General features: G+C 31.8%; 3 protein-coding genes across 3 annotated transcripts; 2 read left to right on the forward strand and 1 right to left on the reverse strand.

Moving 5' to 3' along the window:
• The first annotated feature begins 5,720 nt into the window (after window positions 1-5,720).
• LOC132746267 (uncharacterized) lies at window positions 5,721-8,226 on the forward strand. The gene has a single exon (XM_060735369.1). It carries the CDS (start codon window positions 6,792-6,794, stop codon window positions 7,959-7,961), a length of 1,170 nt encoding a protein of 389 aa, XP_060591352.1. The 5' UTR covers window positions 5,721-6,791; the 3' UTR covers window positions 7,962-8,226.
• A 1,310-nt stretch (window positions 8,227-9,536) lies between these two features.
• On the forward strand, window positions 9,537-12,213 carry LOC132746268 (uncharacterized). Its single transcript, XM_060735370.1, has one exon. The coding sequence runs from the start codon at window positions 9,537-9,539 to the stop codon at window positions 10,443-10,445; it is 909 nt and encodes a 302-aa protein (XP_060591353.1). The 3' UTR covers window positions 10,446-12,213.
• A 5,058-nt stretch (window positions 12,214-17,271) lies between these two features.
• Window positions 17,272-18,692, reverse strand: LOC132746266 (uncharacterized). Its single transcript, XM_060735368.1, has 3 exons — window positions 18,537-18,692; window positions 18,179-18,329; window positions 17,272-17,426 (listed from the first exon to the last, which is right to left on the reverse strand). Exons 1-3 carry the CDS (start codon window positions 18,634-18,636, stop codon window positions 17,345-17,347), a joined length of 333 nt encoding a protein of 110 aa, XP_060591351.1. The 5' UTR covers window positions 18,637-18,692; the 3' UTR covers window positions 17,272-17,344.
• Between the last annotated feature and the right edge of the window lie 1,892 nt (window positions 18,693-20,584).

The following is a 20,584-nucleotide window of genomic DNA, read 5'->3' on the forward strand; positions in this document are numbered from 1 at the left end:
AAACTGTTTTTAGCTGGGACATAGTCCCAACTAGTGTACTTACAAACCCGAAATTTCCAACCATACAGGGTAACGCCCACTGCAGTGACGTTTCATCACCACTATATATGCTATATTGTATTCCTACATTTTTCAAGGAAGTTGAATTCATAGTGATCATCCGACCATGACCGACGTATAACCGACGTGAGTGAAATATAGTGCTCTTTATTACATGCTTTTCGGTGGTTTATAGAAATATATCAGTGATTTATAAACTGGTAATTTCACTGTTTGAAACAGTGAAATTACCAATTTGATAATTTCACTGTTTTGAATATTTGAGCCCGGTACGTTGTTTCAGTGAAATACAAGCGTTCACAATAATGGAAACCAACTTAATGACGTGACGTCGTAAATGACGTCACGTTGTATTATTATTTGGCGCCCTTTTCATTAAGTACTATGCTTAAATGTCTTTTTAAACGTTTCTTTGCATATAATAAAAAGAAAATTTGTTTAGTTTAGTGTAAGATCAAAATATATTTCACCGAGTGAGCACCAAAAGTTCATATTTCACTCGTGGCTGCGCCACTCGTGAAATATACCTTTTGGTGCTCACTCGGTGAAATATATTTCGATCTTTCACTGAACTAAACAAATATCCTCTATGTATTTCTGAAAATTTTGATTTATTGCGAATAGAAGAGAAGATAAGAAATTTATTTTTTGAAAATCATGTGCAATATAGCTTGAATTACGGTATTAGAAATGTAGCGGATATAATTTGAAAGTTCGAGTAATTCTATGAATGGTGATAGTATTTAATATTCTATAAATGGAGATAAGCGATTGACGGCTTGCAATATTCAACTTACTTAGCAGTACCTTATCATCACATTTTTTGTATGATATTCCAGAAATATTTGAAAAATTATCGAAAAAAATTGTAGTTTATAATTGCAAAGTGAATATTGAAATAGAAATAGCCAGAGATGTAGATAATCTATGTCTCTGAAATATCCTATAATTAAATGAATCCGACAACTTCCGGTTTACTTTATGACCTACTTGACAAGCATATCAGCCTATTTAGCCCATAAGGTAAGTTTTAAAGCAATATAAGTTATGAATTTGATGAATAATAATAATAAATTATTTATTGATGTCAATTCGTTCCTAAGGACTTAAACTTTCGTTAACAATTTCGAAGTAATTTGAGATATCTCGAGCCATTTCGTCCCCAAGACATTTCGGCCCTATGCCTAGTCTTAATTTTTGGACTGCAAAACCGACCGATATTACACAAATTTCTGCCTTTACAGGGAAAACCGGCATATACACCTACAATTTTTTGGGCTTGTCACGGCCGTAACGACTCTACCAAATGGGGGCCATTCTTAAATATTTCAGAATAATTTTAATTTTATTTTTATCTTACATGTTTATACATTAAGTATTTCAATGAATAAAGGGATTCTGAAAGATTAAAAAAGTGATTTAACGCTCAATATCAGCTGTTTAGCTATTTAGTTTAGCCCCAGCAAATACTGCAGCTCTTGTACAATTGAGACATGAGAAGACAAGCTAGAAGCACTGTCCTATTATTTCTGACTAAACTCTTATTGATTGCTAGTTGATTCTTCATACCCATAAATGACAAATGAACATCATTGTCATTGTCATTTTATATTTTACCCTCACCACCCAGTGATTTCCCCCTGTATTTTACAGCCGAATAAAGGCTGTAGCCCTTAGCCCAAGATAGGTAATTGTATATTTTCCCCTAAAAAAGCTAATATTTTCCCCTAAAACCACTGTGCACACTCATCACCAGAATGATGACTAAACATCAGTTGACTTATATCAGTTAGAAGACAGAAAGCTGTCCCTATAGATAGCCTTTGCTAGTACCATGCATAGTAAATTGAATCAAAATAGTTTTTTTAATGTATGGGTAAATTGCATTCTCAGTAGTTGGAATTTGATTTTCACCTTTTCTGATTTATCATGCTATATTTTCCCCTTCAGAAAGCCACAGGTTGTTTTGAAAATTGAAGAAAAAATCACTGCCACCATGATCATTGTTAACCTGAAAAATCTTCAGCCACTGAAAAGGATTTTAACCCCAGACCCTTGATTACAGGGCAGACACACAACCATGTGGCGAAAAGGTCAACACAACAGCAAGGGGGGTGTTGGAAATTATTTATACCTGTAATCAATATGTAGTTGAAGTAATTTAATCAGTTTTAATTGACATTAAACAATTTTGATAATACTAATATTCACATTTTAACATTTTATTCACAAATATACATGTAATATCATAAAAATTGATAAGAACATTTCGTATATAAGTGGTAATATTTTTGTTGAGTAATATGAAGAAATATTATTATCATAAATTTTCAAATTTTATGTCATTACATGCTGTACACAATCATATTATGGTGTACACATATATATACATTGTATATACACACACTAAGAGTAGTATTAGATAATTTTGAAGATGAAATCTCGTAATTGATATTTTCAGGGAAATAAAAGATCATTTACTCCAATATTCACTTGGAAAGGCTGGTACATGTAACTAGAAAAAAGTATAAGAAAGACAAGATGATTATCACAAACAACATGTACTTGTAAAATATTTGATGTTTATTTCACAAATCAAACTGTTCTCCAAAAATTATTCATGAAAACATAGGCCTTTTTACCAGTGTCACAACGGGCCAGATTACCAGACCCATTCCCAGTGGCAAATAATGCCAAATATGCTTATTTTTTCCAAGTTTAGAAAAAAATCATAATCGAGTCAAAATTTTCATTATCGAAGCTGACAATTTTTTCTTCATTCCATTCCAATCCAACATGGTACCAGACAGACAATGTTCCAAAACATATTTCATTGTCAATTCTTTTATGTATTTTTATGCTTTGAATGATATACAATTTGTCCAAGACTTCATATATAGAACAGCCTAAAATAGGAGTGTCAGTGCATGCTCACAGTTTATTATAGTGTAAGTTAAGAACATACTTTAAATATTTCTGTCAATTGGCATTAAAATACTGCCTATGACAGTCTTTTTCCTTTGCTGCAAATGATCACTTACATGAATTATCATAGTATGGTATTTTAAGGTGGTACAAATCACTCCTACAGGGCATTACAAGGAACTGCAAAATTTACAATACAGTTTTGTTGCCTTTAACAAGATCTCAATATGTATGCAAAATTTACAATACAGTTCATCCTTATGAACATTGTTTACATTTTGATTATTCAAGATTGAAACAAATGAAAATATTCAATAGCAAAGCACAGCTGTGAAGTGATTGTTTCTCCACCAAATGATTGAAATATGTATAAAATGTTTCCCTACCCTTTTATTGACAATTTTTCTGCTTAGTGTGCCTCATTGCTAAGATCTGCTTAATTGACAAGCTGTTTTTTAAATTTGAAGGGATAATCTTTAAAAGCATTCATATTGGTTATTAAACTAACCATCATTTACATTTATTTGTAGCCAATTAATAATTGTACCTTTAAATTGTATGCTGTCTAAACAAATAAATTGTATACTGTCTGAACATATGTGATAAAATATCACAAAAAAGGAATTTAGTATTTCTATGAGTATTTATTAAAGAAATTGTATTTCAAATATATTTAAATAGAGTTATTGAAAGTCATTTTGTATGACAGACACACAATTCCAGTGCTTTGCATAATAAATGTAGAAGAGACAAATAAGATATAAGCATTTTTTGCAAAATATTGCACTTCATATAATTGTTAATGCATTTTTAAAGGTGGACATATGTCACTGTCAAGCAAATGAAGATTAGCATCGCAGGATTTAGAAGTCTCCCTTGAACAGTGATGGTTGGCTAAATCACTGCTCCTGAAAATTTCTTTAAATACAAGTTTTAAAGTAAAGTACTGAAGAACTAGGCTACATACACTTACAATTAGAAAATATGAGTGAGAGTTTAACTGAAGTCTGGGGTGATCTCAAGACATTAATGAAAAAAGAAGACATTGAAAATCTGATAACAACAACAGTTACAAACATCATGGAAACTCTAGAAAAGAAACTGACTTCATTTACCAATACAAAAATAAAAGAAGAAACAAAAGAATTACAAGATAAAATGGGCAGCTTAGAATTTGAAAATGCAGAGTTAAAATCAAAACTAAATCAGATGAAAACAAAAATGGACCAACACCTGGAAAATTCACAAGAACAAATTGAAAAAAATAAATTAATGGCCCAGGAAGCAAATAAAAGAGCTAATTATAATGAGCAATATAGCAGAAAAAATAATGTTAAAATCTTAAATGTGCCAGTAAAGAAAAATGAAACCGAGGATGTCTTGATAACATCTGTACAAAATATACTCGGGAAACATGAGATCACCCTAGAGAAAGAACAAATCATAGCAATTCACAGAATACCAGGAAAAACAGGTGATATGAAACCAAGGCTGATGAAATTGAAAAATAATAATGCAAATATTGAAATAATGAGAAAACGCAGACCCCTGAAAGATGATGGCCACAGGCTAATTGATGATGTAACACAACTTAACCAGGGTTTGATCAACAGGTTGTCACTTCATCCAGATATAAGAAGTGCTTGGTTTTTTACTGGCAGTGTCTATGGTGCTACAGAAACAGGAAAAAGATACAAATTTGACATTTATGACAACATAAACTCTATAAATAATTGAAAAACAGAACTATAAAATAAAACATAAATTAAACATATGTACAAGAACTCTCATGTTTATAACAAAAGGAGTTATAGTTGGAGGATGAATCCCAAAGCTATGTTTTACAAAAACTACAATCTCATATAAAACGCTGTTTAAGTATATAATGTTTTATTTTGCGTACTTTTAAAGTTGCAGCAGAGGCAAAGACTACATGTGTACATGTACTATATAATCATGTATTTATGTGCTATACAATCATTTTGTATATGTATAATTTGGAACTGTATAGTCTTTTTTTATGTTTAAGTTGTATAATCATTTATTACATTGTACTATAAAATCATTTACATGTAATAAAAATCATTATAATAGGATATTTATACGTATGATCAAAAATAAATGGTGGTTTGAGTCGGCCCCCTGGAAAAAAGATTAAGATTAGTATTTGAGACCGGCCCCTCCCATGAGGCAGGCCCCCTCCATTATCGATCATTCAGGTCACGTGACGTTTTTAGCGTGACAAATCAGATTTGATCATCCGCACACAAAAGTATTTGGAGGTTTAAAGTTGCAGCAGAGGCAAAGACTACATTCCCAGTGATCATCTTCTTGCAGGTCAAGACTTAGTGATAATTGATATTGGTTCCATGATATTGGTTCCAATGATTTGTGTCTCGAAAATTATGTGCCTGAACAATTTGCATTGGATATTGTTAGTTATTGTTCATTTCTAACAGAGGGTCTAGGTGTAAAAAGAGTTGCAATCTCTCAGATTCTGACACGTAGTATAGAACCTTTTCATGCATATAATCAACATGTTATAAGGGCTAATGTTGCAATTCAACATATACTGTCTACTTGTGATTTCCCTGTTGTGTTATGGAAACATAGAGGAATGTGGAATTCACAGAAAACAATTCATTGTGCTGATGGTGTTCACCTATCATTAGATATTGGGTACCCAAAATACATTCGCAGTCTTCGAGATTGCATTATTCGCTTGCATAATAAGTAAAAGGATATGAATGTGGTATGTGCATTATCGCATCTTTATAGTATTTAGTAGCGCCTGACATATGCTCGATTTCATTAATTTAGGTGCCACATTTTTGGTACCTGTATTGGTACATATTTCATTATCCTATAAAGGATACTATGTTGGTACCTGTAATGGTTCTTGTTTCATTATCCTGTAAAGGAAGAATGTTTTAGTACCTGTAATGGTTCTTGTTTCATTATCCTGTAAAGGACACATGTTTTAGTACCTGTACGGGTACATTTTTTCATTATCCTGTAATGGACACATGTTTGAACCTGTAATGGTACAGTTGTACAGTAGTCAGTATACTGTATTGGACACTTGCACCTGTAAGGGGCAAATGTTATATCTGCTATTCACAAAATGACATTAAAATTACCAGTACTTGCAAGTGTACTTCTATAAATTATAATATGTATGATTAGGCTGATTTTTCAACTATGTGTCGGGGTGTTTATAAATACACATAAGCACCCTACATAGATATAAATGCACTGTAGAATGCTTAAGTTTAGTTTCTACTTGTAATAGTACATCTAAGTTAAATATTTGTAATAGTAGTTTATATAATAGTTTCCGTAAATTACTTGCATACATGTACAACTACATGTAGGATATTGCCAGATTAGAATGTGTACTGGTAATAGTGTCTATGTTTAGTACTTGTAATAGTACTTTTAATTAATATTTATACATACATTACAGTTTGCTCTTACATTTAAATTTTAATATAAAATTTAAGCACGAAAGGATATGTTTTTTGTTTAAGACCTAAAGTTCCTATCATGATATATACATGGCTTCATCGATTTCCAAATACATCATTTTCAGTCTACTTAATTAAGCAAGTATATGTAAATACAGAATACATGTATAAAAAGCTAGAATTGATCTGCGGTTTTACAAATATGTTTGTTTAAGAAGTAATGGTTAATGTCATAGCAAAATGAGTGCTATATTACTGTATGGAGGGCAGCTAGATATTTTTATTTGACATATACGGTGGTATGTACTTTAATTTAAATTAAAAAATTTTTCAGACAATATGCCACCAAAGCGCAGCCGTATTGAACCAATGGTAACCCGTACGAAGTCTAAACGGCAAAAACAAAGTTCTGATGACAACACGGAGACAGCAACTCAAAACAATAACTCTTCCATTTCGCAAAATGATGTAATATCAATAGTGGACGCTGTCATTTCGACAATGGAGAAAAGAGGTCTTGTGGCCAATACATGCGCGCCGCCATCAGAGCAAAATGTCACTGAACTGCCTTCCTCATCGAGCATCACAAATTCCACCACCGAAGCTAATCGTGTACATAACGAAATTGACAATGGAAATCCAGTAAATGTGGAAACACAAGTTCGGGAAATATTTTCTGGAGGGCACAATGTGCATTCCCACCAGCCTACTGTATGTAACATGCCAAACCCTATTGCCATGCAGACAGTGCATAGTCATACTACACCAGTTATTCCGGGAAATGCGAATCAGACAGGTATTGCTCCAATTAATTCATTGGTAACATATAATTTAGCACCAGGTGCTCTCATTCCAGACAAAATGAAACAAGCAATATGGAGTAATGAGTTTGTGGAACTACATAGTCTGCTGAAAACACAACCTGAAGAAATGACTCTAACATTAAATGCTAACAATGAACTGGTCATGATGCCTAAGTCATCTCCTAAAGCTATGTCAATAAATTCTTGGATTTCAGCATTTACCATTTATATGGACATTTATGTACAAGCTCATCCGAATGAGTTCTCACCTCTTTTAACATACATGAATATCATAAGAGATCTGGATAGAGGGTATGGGCAGGCAGCTTTTAATTTCTATGACCGGTCTTTTCGCTCACATCGTCAAACGAAACAATTACCATGGGGCACTATTCATTACGAATTGTGGGTAAAATCAACTTCTTTGCCTATTCGCACCCAAAACAATGATAGTTTCACACAAAACACTTCTAAGCGTTATTGCTATGACTTTAACAAAAGAAAAGGTTGCACAAAACGTTTTTGCCAATATGCCCACATTTGTGGTAACTGCAGAAAAAACCATCCAAGTTACAAATGTTTCGGACTACAAACTAGCCAATATAACACAAAAGCTGCCTCACCACGCCCTCTTTCCACTTCAGCTCCATCACAGAGTAATGTAATTAAACAACATTCCTTTCGTAACAACCCCAATAAGAAGTAAAGTATTGGAAATATACCTTCAGAACTATGATTCACAAGAAAAACAATTTTTAATTCAAGGTTTCCAATGCGGCTTCCGTATCCAACTTGACAACAATTCTTCTTTTCATTCTAATGAGCGAAACCATCCATCAGCTCTCTCAAACAAAGCTGTTGTGGATGCTAAAATAAATGAGGAACTTGAGGCGCGAAGGATCATGGGACCTTTTTCTGTTAAACCTTCTAATTTAGTATGTTCTCCTTTGGCATTAATCCCCAAAAAAGAACCAAATACTTTTCGACTTATTCACGACTTATCATACCCAAAAGGTATTTCAGTTAATTCAAGTATTGATAGTGAATTTACAGCTGTTCAGTATGATAGCATTGATACTGTTGTTGCCAAGGTCAAATTGTGTGGTCGTAACTGTTTAATGGCCAAAACTGATATTGAGAATGCTTTTCGGCTTATTCCAATTCATCCCTCTGATCGTCATTTACTAGGTTTTTCTTGGGAGATTAATGATCAAAGAGCTTACTTTATGGATGCTTGTCTCGCAATGGGCTTGAGCATTTCTTGCCAATTATTCAACCGTTTTAGCAATGCCTTACAATGGATAATGGAATTTAACTATAATGCTCATATGAGTCACATTCTTGATGATTTTTTCTTTGTGGGTCCTGCGCAATCCTCAGTGTGTCAAAAAAATTTAGATAATTTTTTAAGGATTTGTAAAGAGATAAATGTTCCACTTAAAATGGAAAAAACACAATCCCCTACCACATGCATTATCATTTATGGTATTGAAATAGATTCCAAAAAAATGACCGCTCGTTTACCACATGATAAAATTGTTAAGATATGCCAACTGCTGGAAGCTTTAAAATGTCGCAAAAAAGTAACATTGAAGCAATTACAATCTCTTTTAGGCTTGCTCAATTTCGCTACATATTGTGTTGTTCCGGGTCGAGCATTTTTACGACGACTTTATGATTTGACAATAGGTGTATCATGCCCTTCTTTTTATATCAGGTTAACTAAGGAAGCTAGAGCGGACATTCAAATGTGGCATGAATTTATAAAAACTTTTAATGGCAGATGCATGTTCTTAAATGACAATTGGCTGACTTCCGAATCCCTTAATTTGTTCACTGATGCTGCATCCACCATTGGTTGTGCAGGTGTATTTGGTTCCAAGTGGTTTGCACAAAAATGGAAGTTAGATTTCAAGTCGTTTCATATAAATATTTTGGAGCTATTTCCAATAGTTATTGCAGTTGAACTTTGGGGCCATAAGATGGCAAATCATAAAATTACCTTCTTCTCTGATAATGAAGCTACAGTATGCGTACTAAACAAACAATCTTCTAAAGATCCCTACATGATGAAACTAATTCGTAGGCTTGTTTTGTTATCATTGCGTTTTAATATTTTATTCCGTGCATGTTTCATTCAAGGGGTTCGTAATGTTACAGCTGATCACTTGTCTCGTTTTGAATTTCAGAAAGCATTTCATGCCTCCCCAGGGTTAGATGCCAACCCTGTAGCTGTGCCAGAACACTTGCTAGTGATTTAACGCCACAGGCTCGCCACATTATGAACTTTGCTTTAAGTGACAGGACTAAAGCAATATATTTACAGAATTGGAATACATTTCTTATATTTTGTAACACACATAATCTTAAGGTTGAACTTCCTATTTCAGAACAGAATTTGGTCAATTATCTAGCACATTTATGTACAAAGGGATACAAACTAAGCACAATATCTACACATGCTTCCTCTTTAGCTTACATTAACAAGTATCTAGGTTTTAAAGATTTTTCGGAATCCTTCTTAGTTAAACAATTATTCAAAGGCATTGCCAACTTGAAAACTAATAGTGAAATGCCAGATACCAGGTTACCTATTACACATGAGTTACTGCATAAAATGCTAACAGCGCTTCCACACACCATTCAAAATTTTTATCAGCGCACTCTTTTTGCAACTATGTGTATTCTCGCTTTCTATGGCTTTTTTAGAATTGGTGAATTGTGTAAAAAGAAAGCCAATGATACAAGCAGCCATGCCATTTTATTTAAAAATGTCAAAATCATAGAACAACCCCAAGGTACCACTGGTGTTCAAATACACTTACCCAGTTTTAAACATAGCACAAAAGCTGTAACTTTATTTCTACCTGAACTACAACATAGTCCTGTCACATGCCCTGTTGCTGCAATTAAAAACTACTTGACTCACTTTAAACATAAGGAGGGCCCCTTTTTTCAATTCATAAATGGTGAAGCGGTATCTTATGCATTCTTTAATGAAAAGTTGCGAAACACTATTGCGTTCCTAGGTTTTGACATTTCTAAATACAAGTCACACTCCTTCAGAATTGGAGCTGCAACTAATGCAGCAATGCAAGGTCACTCTGAAGAAATCATTAAACGGTTAGGACGTTGGAAATCCAATGCTTCACAAAATTATATCCGCATCCCACTTATAATGCTACCTTAATGAAGTACTGAGAAATAAACAATAGTTAGCAAAAGCATACATGTTCAGCATAAGGCTGCATGTACTTCCTTATGCTTCGATAAACATTAAAAATATTAACAGAAGGTGTGTAATTGCTGTAAAAGGTCTACGGCCAGGTAGCCGTCAATTCATTTACTGGTTAATTACATTACTCTGAATTCACTTTTCTGTCATTGCCAATTTTATAAAATTGTATAAGTTAGAACAAGTTCAGTATAAGGCTGCTTGTAGGTTCTTAGATATATGTCTTTTTTGTTTTTTGTTTTTCTGTTTTTGTTTTTTTGTATATATTACATTTGTATCCTTTTTGCATCGTAACAATACAAGTCCAGCACAAGGCTGCTTGTTGTAATATATGTTAATAATTTCATAAGTTTTGGATGTATAACTTCAGCACAAAATGCTGTATTACTAGGTGCTAGACAATTACTCTCACTCCAAGTACAGTACAAGGCTGCTTGGTACATTTAATGATTTGCTTGTCTGTAACAGTTCAGCACTGGACTGCTTGTCACATTTTGCTAGTCATTTTAAGTTGCTTCAAGTTCAGCATAAGGCTGCTTGCTAGCCAATTCTAGTCAATTTTAGGCTCTTTTAAGTATAGCACAAGCCTGCTTGTTTTATTAGTTGCTAGTCAAATAGAAACACTTTAAGTCCAGCACAATGCTAAATAATATAATGTTTGAAAGTAACTTGTTTATATATATATATGTATTGTTACTACATTGTTGTTGTTTTGTTATATTTTGAATTTTTTTTAAATTTTTTTTTACCCTTAAATAGGAACATATTCCCTGTAACATTTTAAATTCCAAAGGCATTATGTAAGTCAGTTGTCTTCTTCTGACAAATATATTTTATAACTTACATGTAGTTCTTGACAAAAACTCTCAACAACAAGGTTAACACTTCCGAGGTTCGGGTGGGTACGCATCAAGAGTTATTTACATAACACCTGTTGCTTTTGGCGGTTTTATGTTACCCACCTATGTGTGGAGCCTACATTATTTGAAACTGTTCATTTGATAACTATTTTCATATGCATATTTTATTTTCGTCATTTAAAATAAAATGACATTTTCACAATATTGTGTTGGTATTATATCTAGTCTCTCACATATAAACTTCACCTCGGAAGTGGTTTTTCTAATACTGAAAGGGGAAGATTCAAAGGATATTTAACGTAGATAAATGTGTTTGAGTCGCCCCCTGGAAAAAGATTAAGATTAGTATTTTGAGGCGGCCCCTCCAGAATATTTTGAGGCGGCCCCCTCCATTATCGATCATTCAGTCACGTGACGTTTTTAGCGTGGACAAAGCAGATTGATCATCCGCAACAAAGTCTTCCCTCCATCCTCCCCAACCACCTCCTTTGCCATGAGGAATATTTACTTAAATTTTTTTTTTTGCAATTTGTCTTAAATGTTTTTCATGATAGTTAGAAAATGTATTTTTGCAATTTGTTTTAAATGTTTTTTATGATAGTTGGTAAATGCATTTACACTGATTTTAGGTTTTATGTTACCCACCTATGTGTGGGGCGGTTTTATGTTACCCACCTATGTGTGGAGCCTACATTATTTGAAACTGTTCATTTGATAACTATTTTCATATGCATATTTTATTTTGGCGGTTTTATGTTACCCACCTATGTGTGGAGCCTACATTATTTGAAACTGTTCATTTGATAACTATTTTCATATGCATATTTTATTTTCGTCATTTAAAATAAAATGACATTTTCACGGCGTTTTATGTTACCCACCTATGTGTGGAGCCTACATTATTTGAAACTGTTCATTTGATAACTATTTTTATATGCATATTTTATTTTCGTCATTTAAAATAAAATGACACTATTTTCATATGCATATTTTATTTTCGTCATTTAAAATAAAATGACATTTTCACAATATTGTGTTGGTATTATATCTAGTCTCTCACATATAAACTTCACCTCGGAAGTGGTTTTTCTAATACTGAAAGGGGAACATATAATAGATTATTGCTTATGTACTGTACACAGTAACCTTTTTTTTCACACAATCTCAAATAAAAATTGTGATTATATACAAGTATACAAAACATGCTTGGTTCAGGATACAACTATATTATAATCAGTCATCTGCTTATCACACTTACATTATGGAACATCTACAAAATTAGAATTTGATGATATTTATTTAAAAGATGTCTTTGTGTTGCACATAATATCATACTGTAGAAGACAATCTTCGCAATTCTAGTTGCAACATCATTAACTATATAACATTTCTTTTTCCTCTTTTTTTCTCTTTAGTTTTAAATTCATTGTTTTAAAGACATTTTAAAATTTTCTTTTAATCAGTGATTAAAGTCATGTTCTTCAACAATTAAAAGGTGTCATAAATGAATAACTAAAAAAGCCGAACTTATATATTCTAACATAATTAACACATGAAATATATTATCATTGACTTTCTTAAAGCTTATTTCATTTTATTGTATGTTAAGATTTTTTCTTTATTTTTTTTCCCTTTTTTGTATGAGAACTTGTCTTCTGTTCTTTTTTCCATATGTAATTTTTGCATAATGGATGTTGTTGCAAGTTCCTTTTTTCTTTCTTTATTTTTTTTTAGTTTATTCATGCTAAACTATATTTTTACTTTATTGAGGCCATATTATTTACAGTTGTTTCACTGGGATTATGTATTAATTTCAGTCAAGTGTAGTTATTTTGTAAAATGGATATATAATGATGAATGTATTAAAATAACAATTGTCAATGAGTAATCTTAAGATTTTCTCTTTGCCGAGGTTTAAATGATAGCATTAAGAGGCGTGATATTTTTAACTTATTCCATACCAAAAAAGCTGATATACTTTGTCTACAAGAAACACATTTTATTAAAGAAATTGAAAAAAAAGTTTACCCTGATTGGGGTGGATTATGTTTTTTTAGTCATGGAAGCATGGAAGGTCAAATGGTAAGGGTGTAGCCATTTTATGTAGGAAAAATTTAGGTATTAAAATTAATTCAGTTAAAACTGATGACTCTGGAAATTTTATAATTTTACAAGTATCAGTTGATTCAATAAATTTTCTACTAGTCAATGTATATGCTCCAAACATTGATAGTCCTAATTTCTTTAAAAATATTTTTGATGTTTTAGATTCTTTTAGTGATAACGATTCATTATTTTTTTGTGGAGACTTTAATCTTGTTCAGAATCCAGACTTAGATTACCATAATTATAAATCAAAGGTTCATAATATTAAGGCTAGAAATTTTTTATTAGAAGCTATTGAAGATAAAGACCTAATAGACCCTTTTAGAGAATTACATGGTGATGTCAGAAAATATACATGGAGACGAACTAACCCTATACAACAAGGCAGATTAGATTTTTTTCTTGTAACAAGTAATCTGTATCAGTTTGTACGTAAATGTGACATAGATGTTAGTTATAGATCTGATCATTCAATTATATATTTAGATTTTTGTTTTGTTCCTGTTAGTCATGGAAAAGGTTTATGGAAATTTAATAATGCTCTTTAACATGACAGTAACCTCCTTGATATAATAAATAAGAAAATAGATGAAATAAAATTACAATATTGTTTACCAGTTTATGAAATAGATTATATTTTAGATATGCAAAATACAGAAATAGAATTTGTTATTAATGCTGAACTTTTTTTGGAGACACTTTTAATGGAAATCAGAGGTAAAACTATTTCTTATAGCTCGTTTAAGGCAAAGGAAAGAAATGTTTATGAAAAACAACTAATGGAAGAAATTATTCATATTGAACAAAATTTAACAATTGAAAATAAAGACAAACGTTTACATTTACAAAATGAATTGAATGAACTTAGATGCAATAAAATTAAAGGTGCTATGATCAGGTCTAGGTCACAGTGGATTGAATTAGGAGAAAAACCTACTAACTATGTTTTAAATTTAGAAGAATCACATTGTTTAGCTAAAACAATTCCTTTCCTAGAACTTGATGACGGAACTTTTATATATGATCAAAAAGATATACTTACAGAAACTTGTTTTTATTATGAAAAATTTGTATAAAAATGTTGTTTTGACTGATGACTCTGATATTGATAAAGAATTAGAGAATTGTGATATTACTATGTTGTCTCAGGATCAATCAGCAAAACTAGAAGGTCTCCTTTCATACGATGAAGTCTCTTTTACATTAAAAAATATGAAAAATGATAAAAGTCCTGGATGTGATGGATTTACAGTTAACTTTTTTAGAACCTTTTGGAATAGAATTGGACATTTTGTTGTGAAAGCTATTAATTATGCATATAATGCTAATTCATTTTCTAGAAATCAGAAATTAGGAACCATAACATGTATTCCGAAAGAAAACAGGCCAAAACAATTTTTAAAAAATTGGAGACCAATTACCTTATTAAATGTTGTATATAAATTAGCTTCAGGTAGTATAGCAAATAGATTGAAAACTGTTTTAGATATTTAAGTGTCAAAAGATCAAACTGGATTTGTTAAGAATAGATATATTGGTGAAAATACTAGATTATTATATGATATAATGAAATTTACTGAATATAATAATATGCCAGGTTTAATTATGATGATAGATTTTGAAAAAGCTTTGATACTCTGTCTTTTACATTTATTAAGGCTCCTTTAACATTGACCTTTTTATACTTATTGTCACACATTTTTTAAGTTAAATTACAAACTTTTTTCCATGTATTCAATACAAAATTGCAATACATAGGAAAGGGGAGAGAAATGGACGTGAAATAGAATAGAGGTACAGAAAGTGCAGTGATCCCTTTGGTAAAATGGAGTATCTAGACCCTGTTTGAGAGACGAACAAGAATTAGTCCATTTTTATTTAAGATAAATATATGAGTGTGATACAGTAACCTTCAAGTAAGCCAAATTTCACAATAAGCCCTGTGACCAGGTGTCTAATGCCACAATTCACATTATCTAATAGAAGGGGGGGGGGGGAAGAAAAAAGGAGAAACGGGCTATTTTATAAATTATTTTTGTTTTGTTTTGTGAATGTAAGAAGATGGGTGTTTTTGCTTCGTTTAAGAGGTCAGTATCACCAAAAAGATGTATTGTCAGTTGTAATATTTTGGATTTTCAAGAAGTTCAGCACGTTCTACATGTATATTAAAGTGTGGACACTTGCAGAAGTAATGATATGTGTCTTCTCATCACATTCGCAAAGAGAAATAATATTCTATGAAAATATATGTAGGATCAATATTACAGATAAGATAATAATAATAATAATCGCAAATACATGGCTAATTATTTCATTTTTGATAGATCAATGGGAGTGCATTTACGTTTATTTAATAGACAAATGGTTGCAATATTAGGTTTCTGCACAGATTTTTTCAAACAAATTGCAATGATTTTACAAAGTTTTTTCATTTAAATGCTGCCTTGATCATGTCTGTGTGTACAAGAACCGTCCATGAACATGCTCAACCAAATCGAGCTTGCAACATTTCAAATTTTGCCATTTTGCACGTTCTGTAGGAATTCTTTTTCTTTTTTTTTCTCTCTCTATTTTATCGCCACGTCAGCGTTATTTGTATCGTGTTGAGACCGTAAAATGTCGCCTCGTACTTTCAGTTAGAGTTGTTATATTTCTTTGAAGATCGTTCAGCATTACATGATTGATGTGTTGTGGCTATTTTAGTTCTTTTTATTTAGCTTTTTATCTAGCTGGGTTGTTCCAGTATTACCATTGGATACTGTAATATCGCTACTGGGAAATGTTGTCTGCTTTTTTTAAATGGTCTTTTGTGTGACAGGTTATCTGTAATATGCAGGCTTCAAAACCTATGCGTCCCTTTCAAAAAATGTTTGATCACTTTGCGCAATAATAAAAAATGTTTTGGGAAAACGTAGTGAGGGTACGTTCACGTCAATTCAGACCTTCATCGAATGGTACACAATTCTCGAAAATAAATACAGTCCCTTCTGTTTAAAAAAAACCTTAGAGGAGCCCCTTTATGGTTTTAGATTTTTGTGCCGCGTGCTTCAATTTCATCCGCACATTACAGAAATGATAAGTACCAAATCTTCTAATACATATCGATGACATTTTCTCGTCCAATGATTTTTGTCAGATTTATGGCCCTTTATTACTTTTATTTCTAAAATTTGTCTGGACATCTCATCTTATACCAGTAATGCAATTGCAATAAAACTTTACTGGATTGATCGGTAGCTCAAGTATTTGCACATTTTACATGGGTTTTCCACTCGAACGATATTTACAATGTTATGGCCCTTGATTAAAAGGTGTTTTGGCCTGATAATGATTTTTCTATTGTTATCTACACAGAAGCTGATACATCTACAAAGTAGCCACAACTTTATAGGGGTCCCTTTTATTGTGCTTATCGTCAGCATGTTCTGGTTCAATGATTTTGTCAAAGTTATGGCCCTGTTATAATTTTTATTTTTTAAACATTATTTCGGACTACTTCTCTTTTACCTATTATGCAAATTAAATGAAACTTTACAGGATTGATTGGTAGCTCAAGTCCCTGCGCATATTACACGGCTTTTCCGCTTAAATCGCTTAAATGATTTCTTACTGAGTTATGGCCCTAGAATGAAAAATTTGTTTTAACCCGATAACGATTTTTGTGTCTCCTGCCATACAGTACACAATTGAATTTGGCTATAATCAGGCGACACATATGATCACTGATCGCTCTCGATACTGTTTTAATTTCATGTTCAGAACATAGGTAAAATACTGATGACTGATTCACAGAAGAGATAAAACAAACAAAAACAGAAATTTTTAAGCATCTTTAATATCAGACGTTTACAAATAATGTAAACAATTATTTTAATTCGATATATGTATTTAACGTCCAGAAATTCCACCGGTGCATGGGTCAACTCCATTTACTGGACCATGTGCAAATTGTTTTGATAGCACTTGAGCCCTGAAACGAAATAAATGTTCTAGATAGTGCTTGATTTATTTCGGGAAAAAAAATTCAAGATAAAATATCCACGTACATTATAGAATTTAGAGTTTGAAAGAAATGTGAAATAAACAATTCCTTTCTAGAAAGCAAAGTCTTTACGCCAAAGATAATTGGCAATCAAATTAAAAAAAAGTCTCTAGTGTGATGCATAACATAATTATATTCTAATTTAATAAATCTCCTAAAACACTCAAAATATTACATTTCGTATGATATTTGAGCCGTGTCACGACAAAACCAACATAATGGGTTTGTGACCAGCATGGATCCAGACCAGCCTGGGCATCCGCGCAGTCTGATCACGATCCATGCTGTTCGCTATCAGTTTCTCTACTTGTTATAGAGTTTGTAAGCGAACAGCATGGATCCTGATCAGACTGCGCGGATGCGCAGGCTGGTCTGGATCCATGCTGGTCGCAAACGCACTATGTTGGTTTTGTCGTGAGACGGCTCATGTTTGAGTTCAGATGAATTATTTGTATACGAATTCTTTGCAAACGGCGACACAAACTAAATTAGTAATAAAGGTATTGTGGCCGTCTATTTTGTTGAGAACATCCGGGCACATTGTGCTTTCACACTGAGCTTCGGTCTCGTCACATCCAAACTGACCAAGAATTTGTTCAGCAAGTTGCAAAACTGTGCAGCAATATTAAGTAAGATCCACTAGAGAAAGTATATTCATAATAAAATATTTGTATACGAACTCTTTGCAAACTGCGCCACAAAGTAGATTTGTGATGAAAACATTGTGGCCGTCTATTTTGTTGACAACACCTGGGCACATTGTGCTTTCACATTGAGCCTCAGTTTCGTCACATCCAAATTGACCAAGAACTTGTTCAGCAAGTTGCAAAACTGTGAATAAATATAAAAGATTGTAAACAAATATTTATCTGTTTGATATTTTCAGTCACAATCATTCATTTAACTTGCATGAACAAGAACAATGATATTGATCGTATGATGTAGCAGTTTAAAAGTTATCATTAAATAATAGGAATATGAATGTACATAGTATACTTGTTCTAACATTAAAATTAAAGAGTGAAACTAAGATCTCACTGTCATATCCGCCCAGTAAGCTCTCAATGAAACGTTTGTCGTCAATCTTTGCACTCAATGCAAATGGCAACACAGCAAGTAAAAAGATGGCAATCTTCATGTTTTCTGCTACATAAGAGTAGAATAATACAAATTTATCATTCTTGATGAAATAATTACGAAGTACATGTATTTATCATTTTTAACCGGTTCTTTAAGTACATTCTAAAATCTGATTTTGTTAATAAACAATTCCATCACGTTTCTCATATATTCACTGATAATCGGGCTGGGTGAAAGAGTCGCATAATTTTTCTTGAAAGAAAACAAATTCTCCAAGCACAAAGACACAATATTCTATGAACAAATGACGCTTTTGATTTTATTGTATCATACATATAGAATACCTTGTAAATACATATATGTGAATACAATGGAAATGGTAGAAAAGTACATTGTATTTTGTATAAGTGCTCATCAGACGAAATGGTAGAACTTCTATAAAACCGGTATAAATGAAAATTAAATAATTTTATTTAAGTATAAAATCGAAAGAGAGATATGAGATGCTTCAATATTACAGTAAATATGAAAAATAGAAATAACTATGGCAATCACAGAGGAAAAAAAACAGATAACAAACAAGGCCCGTCTTCATATTTTGATTTAGATAATTCTGTCAGAGACATTCTTAAGAAAACCAATTTCTTCTTGCACGGTGATAACTCTGATAATAATGTATTTGACATAAATTCAAAAGTAATCAAGGGAAGTATGAGCTGTCTAAACAGGATAAATGGTCAAGAGAAAACATTGTTTTGTTGTTTTTTTTAAAAATGAAAAAAAGCTATCAAAGGATTATTTTTTCCGTATGTAACTTATAATGTGTATGCTATGAATTGTTAAATAAATTGTTTGTAAACAATTTTATCGACACATTAAAAAAGTTATGGAGTGCGACTTTAGACTAGTCCTGGATTGTACATGTTATTGTAAAACGTTAAACCTACCTTTGAGTACTTTTGAGTTTGAACTTGTCATATCTTGTCAAGATGTTTTAGATTTTATTTTTATAGTTAAGGGATAACTAGTTTGCATTTGAGAGTACAAACTGACAAAATTATATTACAGATATATAAAAATGTAAGATAAGTTATGCTTCAATTATTCAGATATTGAAGATGAATATCACTTTCGAGTGTACATCCCATTGTTATTCAAAGAAGAGGAAAATATTTGAAAATAAGATGTAATAAAATGTCCGTATTCTATCAGTTTATTTATTTTTAAAAATGTTGAACTCAGATATTAAAGTTGAAATAATTCAACTATCCAGAGTTTGTTAAGAGTCACTTACTATATGTATATGCAATTTTTTATTTAATGTTGAACTTTAAATAAATGATTGTTTATTATCTTCGTACGTCTTTTTACATTTAGTACCATATGTTTCAAGTTACATATACACATCTAAATAATAGTTTTGTTCTCTTCTAGTGGAACTAACATTGCTTTTGAAACTAATAGAAACAAATAAAATTTTTAGATTAAAAAAACAACAGAAAATACAACTCGTCAATAAGCACTGTCTTCAAAGCATAATCAAAAACTATTTATGCCAGTTAAAAAAAAATCAAAACATTATTATTAGAATTAAGAAAAGAAAGAAAGATCATTGCTACCTTTCAGATGGAGTCCTATCAGTGATATACCGAGGTGAGATGTGTCCTTTTTATACTCTATAAAAAAATTAGGACATACAAGTGTCATAAAATGACAACATGATAAGCATTGAATGACCTATATTAATTTAAGGTAACATTATGATCATGTTATAACAAACACAGGACTAATGTCTTTTTCTTAAGACCACTAGTAGTGCCAATACTTTCTATCAAATAGACAAATTGCAGTGAAAGGACAGACGCTACACGGCTCGTTTTAATCATATTGTAATGTTTTGTGCATTAATTGCGTTTTACGTATTAATACAAAGATATCTTAAGGAAGAAAATAAAATAGAAATTTTTAAGCTTTTTTTTTTATTTTTATCTATAAATAAATTTTTC

Source organism: Ruditapes philippinarum, unplaced genomic scaffold (assembly GCF_026571515.1).
Source record: "Ruditapes philippinarum isolate M1 unplaced genomic scaffold, ASM2657151v2 ctg14283_1_1_1_1, whole genome shotgun sequence".
Classification (NCBI taxonomy): Eukaryota; Metazoa; Mollusca; class Bivalvia; order Venerida; family Veneridae; genus Ruditapes; species Ruditapes philippinarum.

Coding starts and splice junctions, on each gene's coding strand:
- LOC132746266 (XM_060735368.1), bottom strand. CDS start 18,636: ATGAAGATTGCCATCTTTTTACTTGCTGTGTTGCCATTTGCATTGAGT. Junction 18,330..18,536: donor CTTACTGGGCGGATATGACA/GTGAGATCTTAG, acceptor ATTTATTCACAG/TTTTGCAACTTGCTGAACAA. Junction 17,427..18,178: donor TGTGGCGCAGTTTGCAAAGA/GTTCGTATACAA, acceptor ATTTCGTTTCAG/GGCTCAAGTGCTATCAAAAC.
- LOC132746267 (XM_060735369.1), top strand. CDS start 6,792: ATGCCACCAAAGCGCAGCCGTATTGAACCAATGGTAACCCGTACGAAG.
- LOC132746268 (XM_060735370.1), top strand. CDS start 9,537: ATGAACTTTGCTTTAAGTGACAGGACTAAAGCAATATATTTACAGAAT.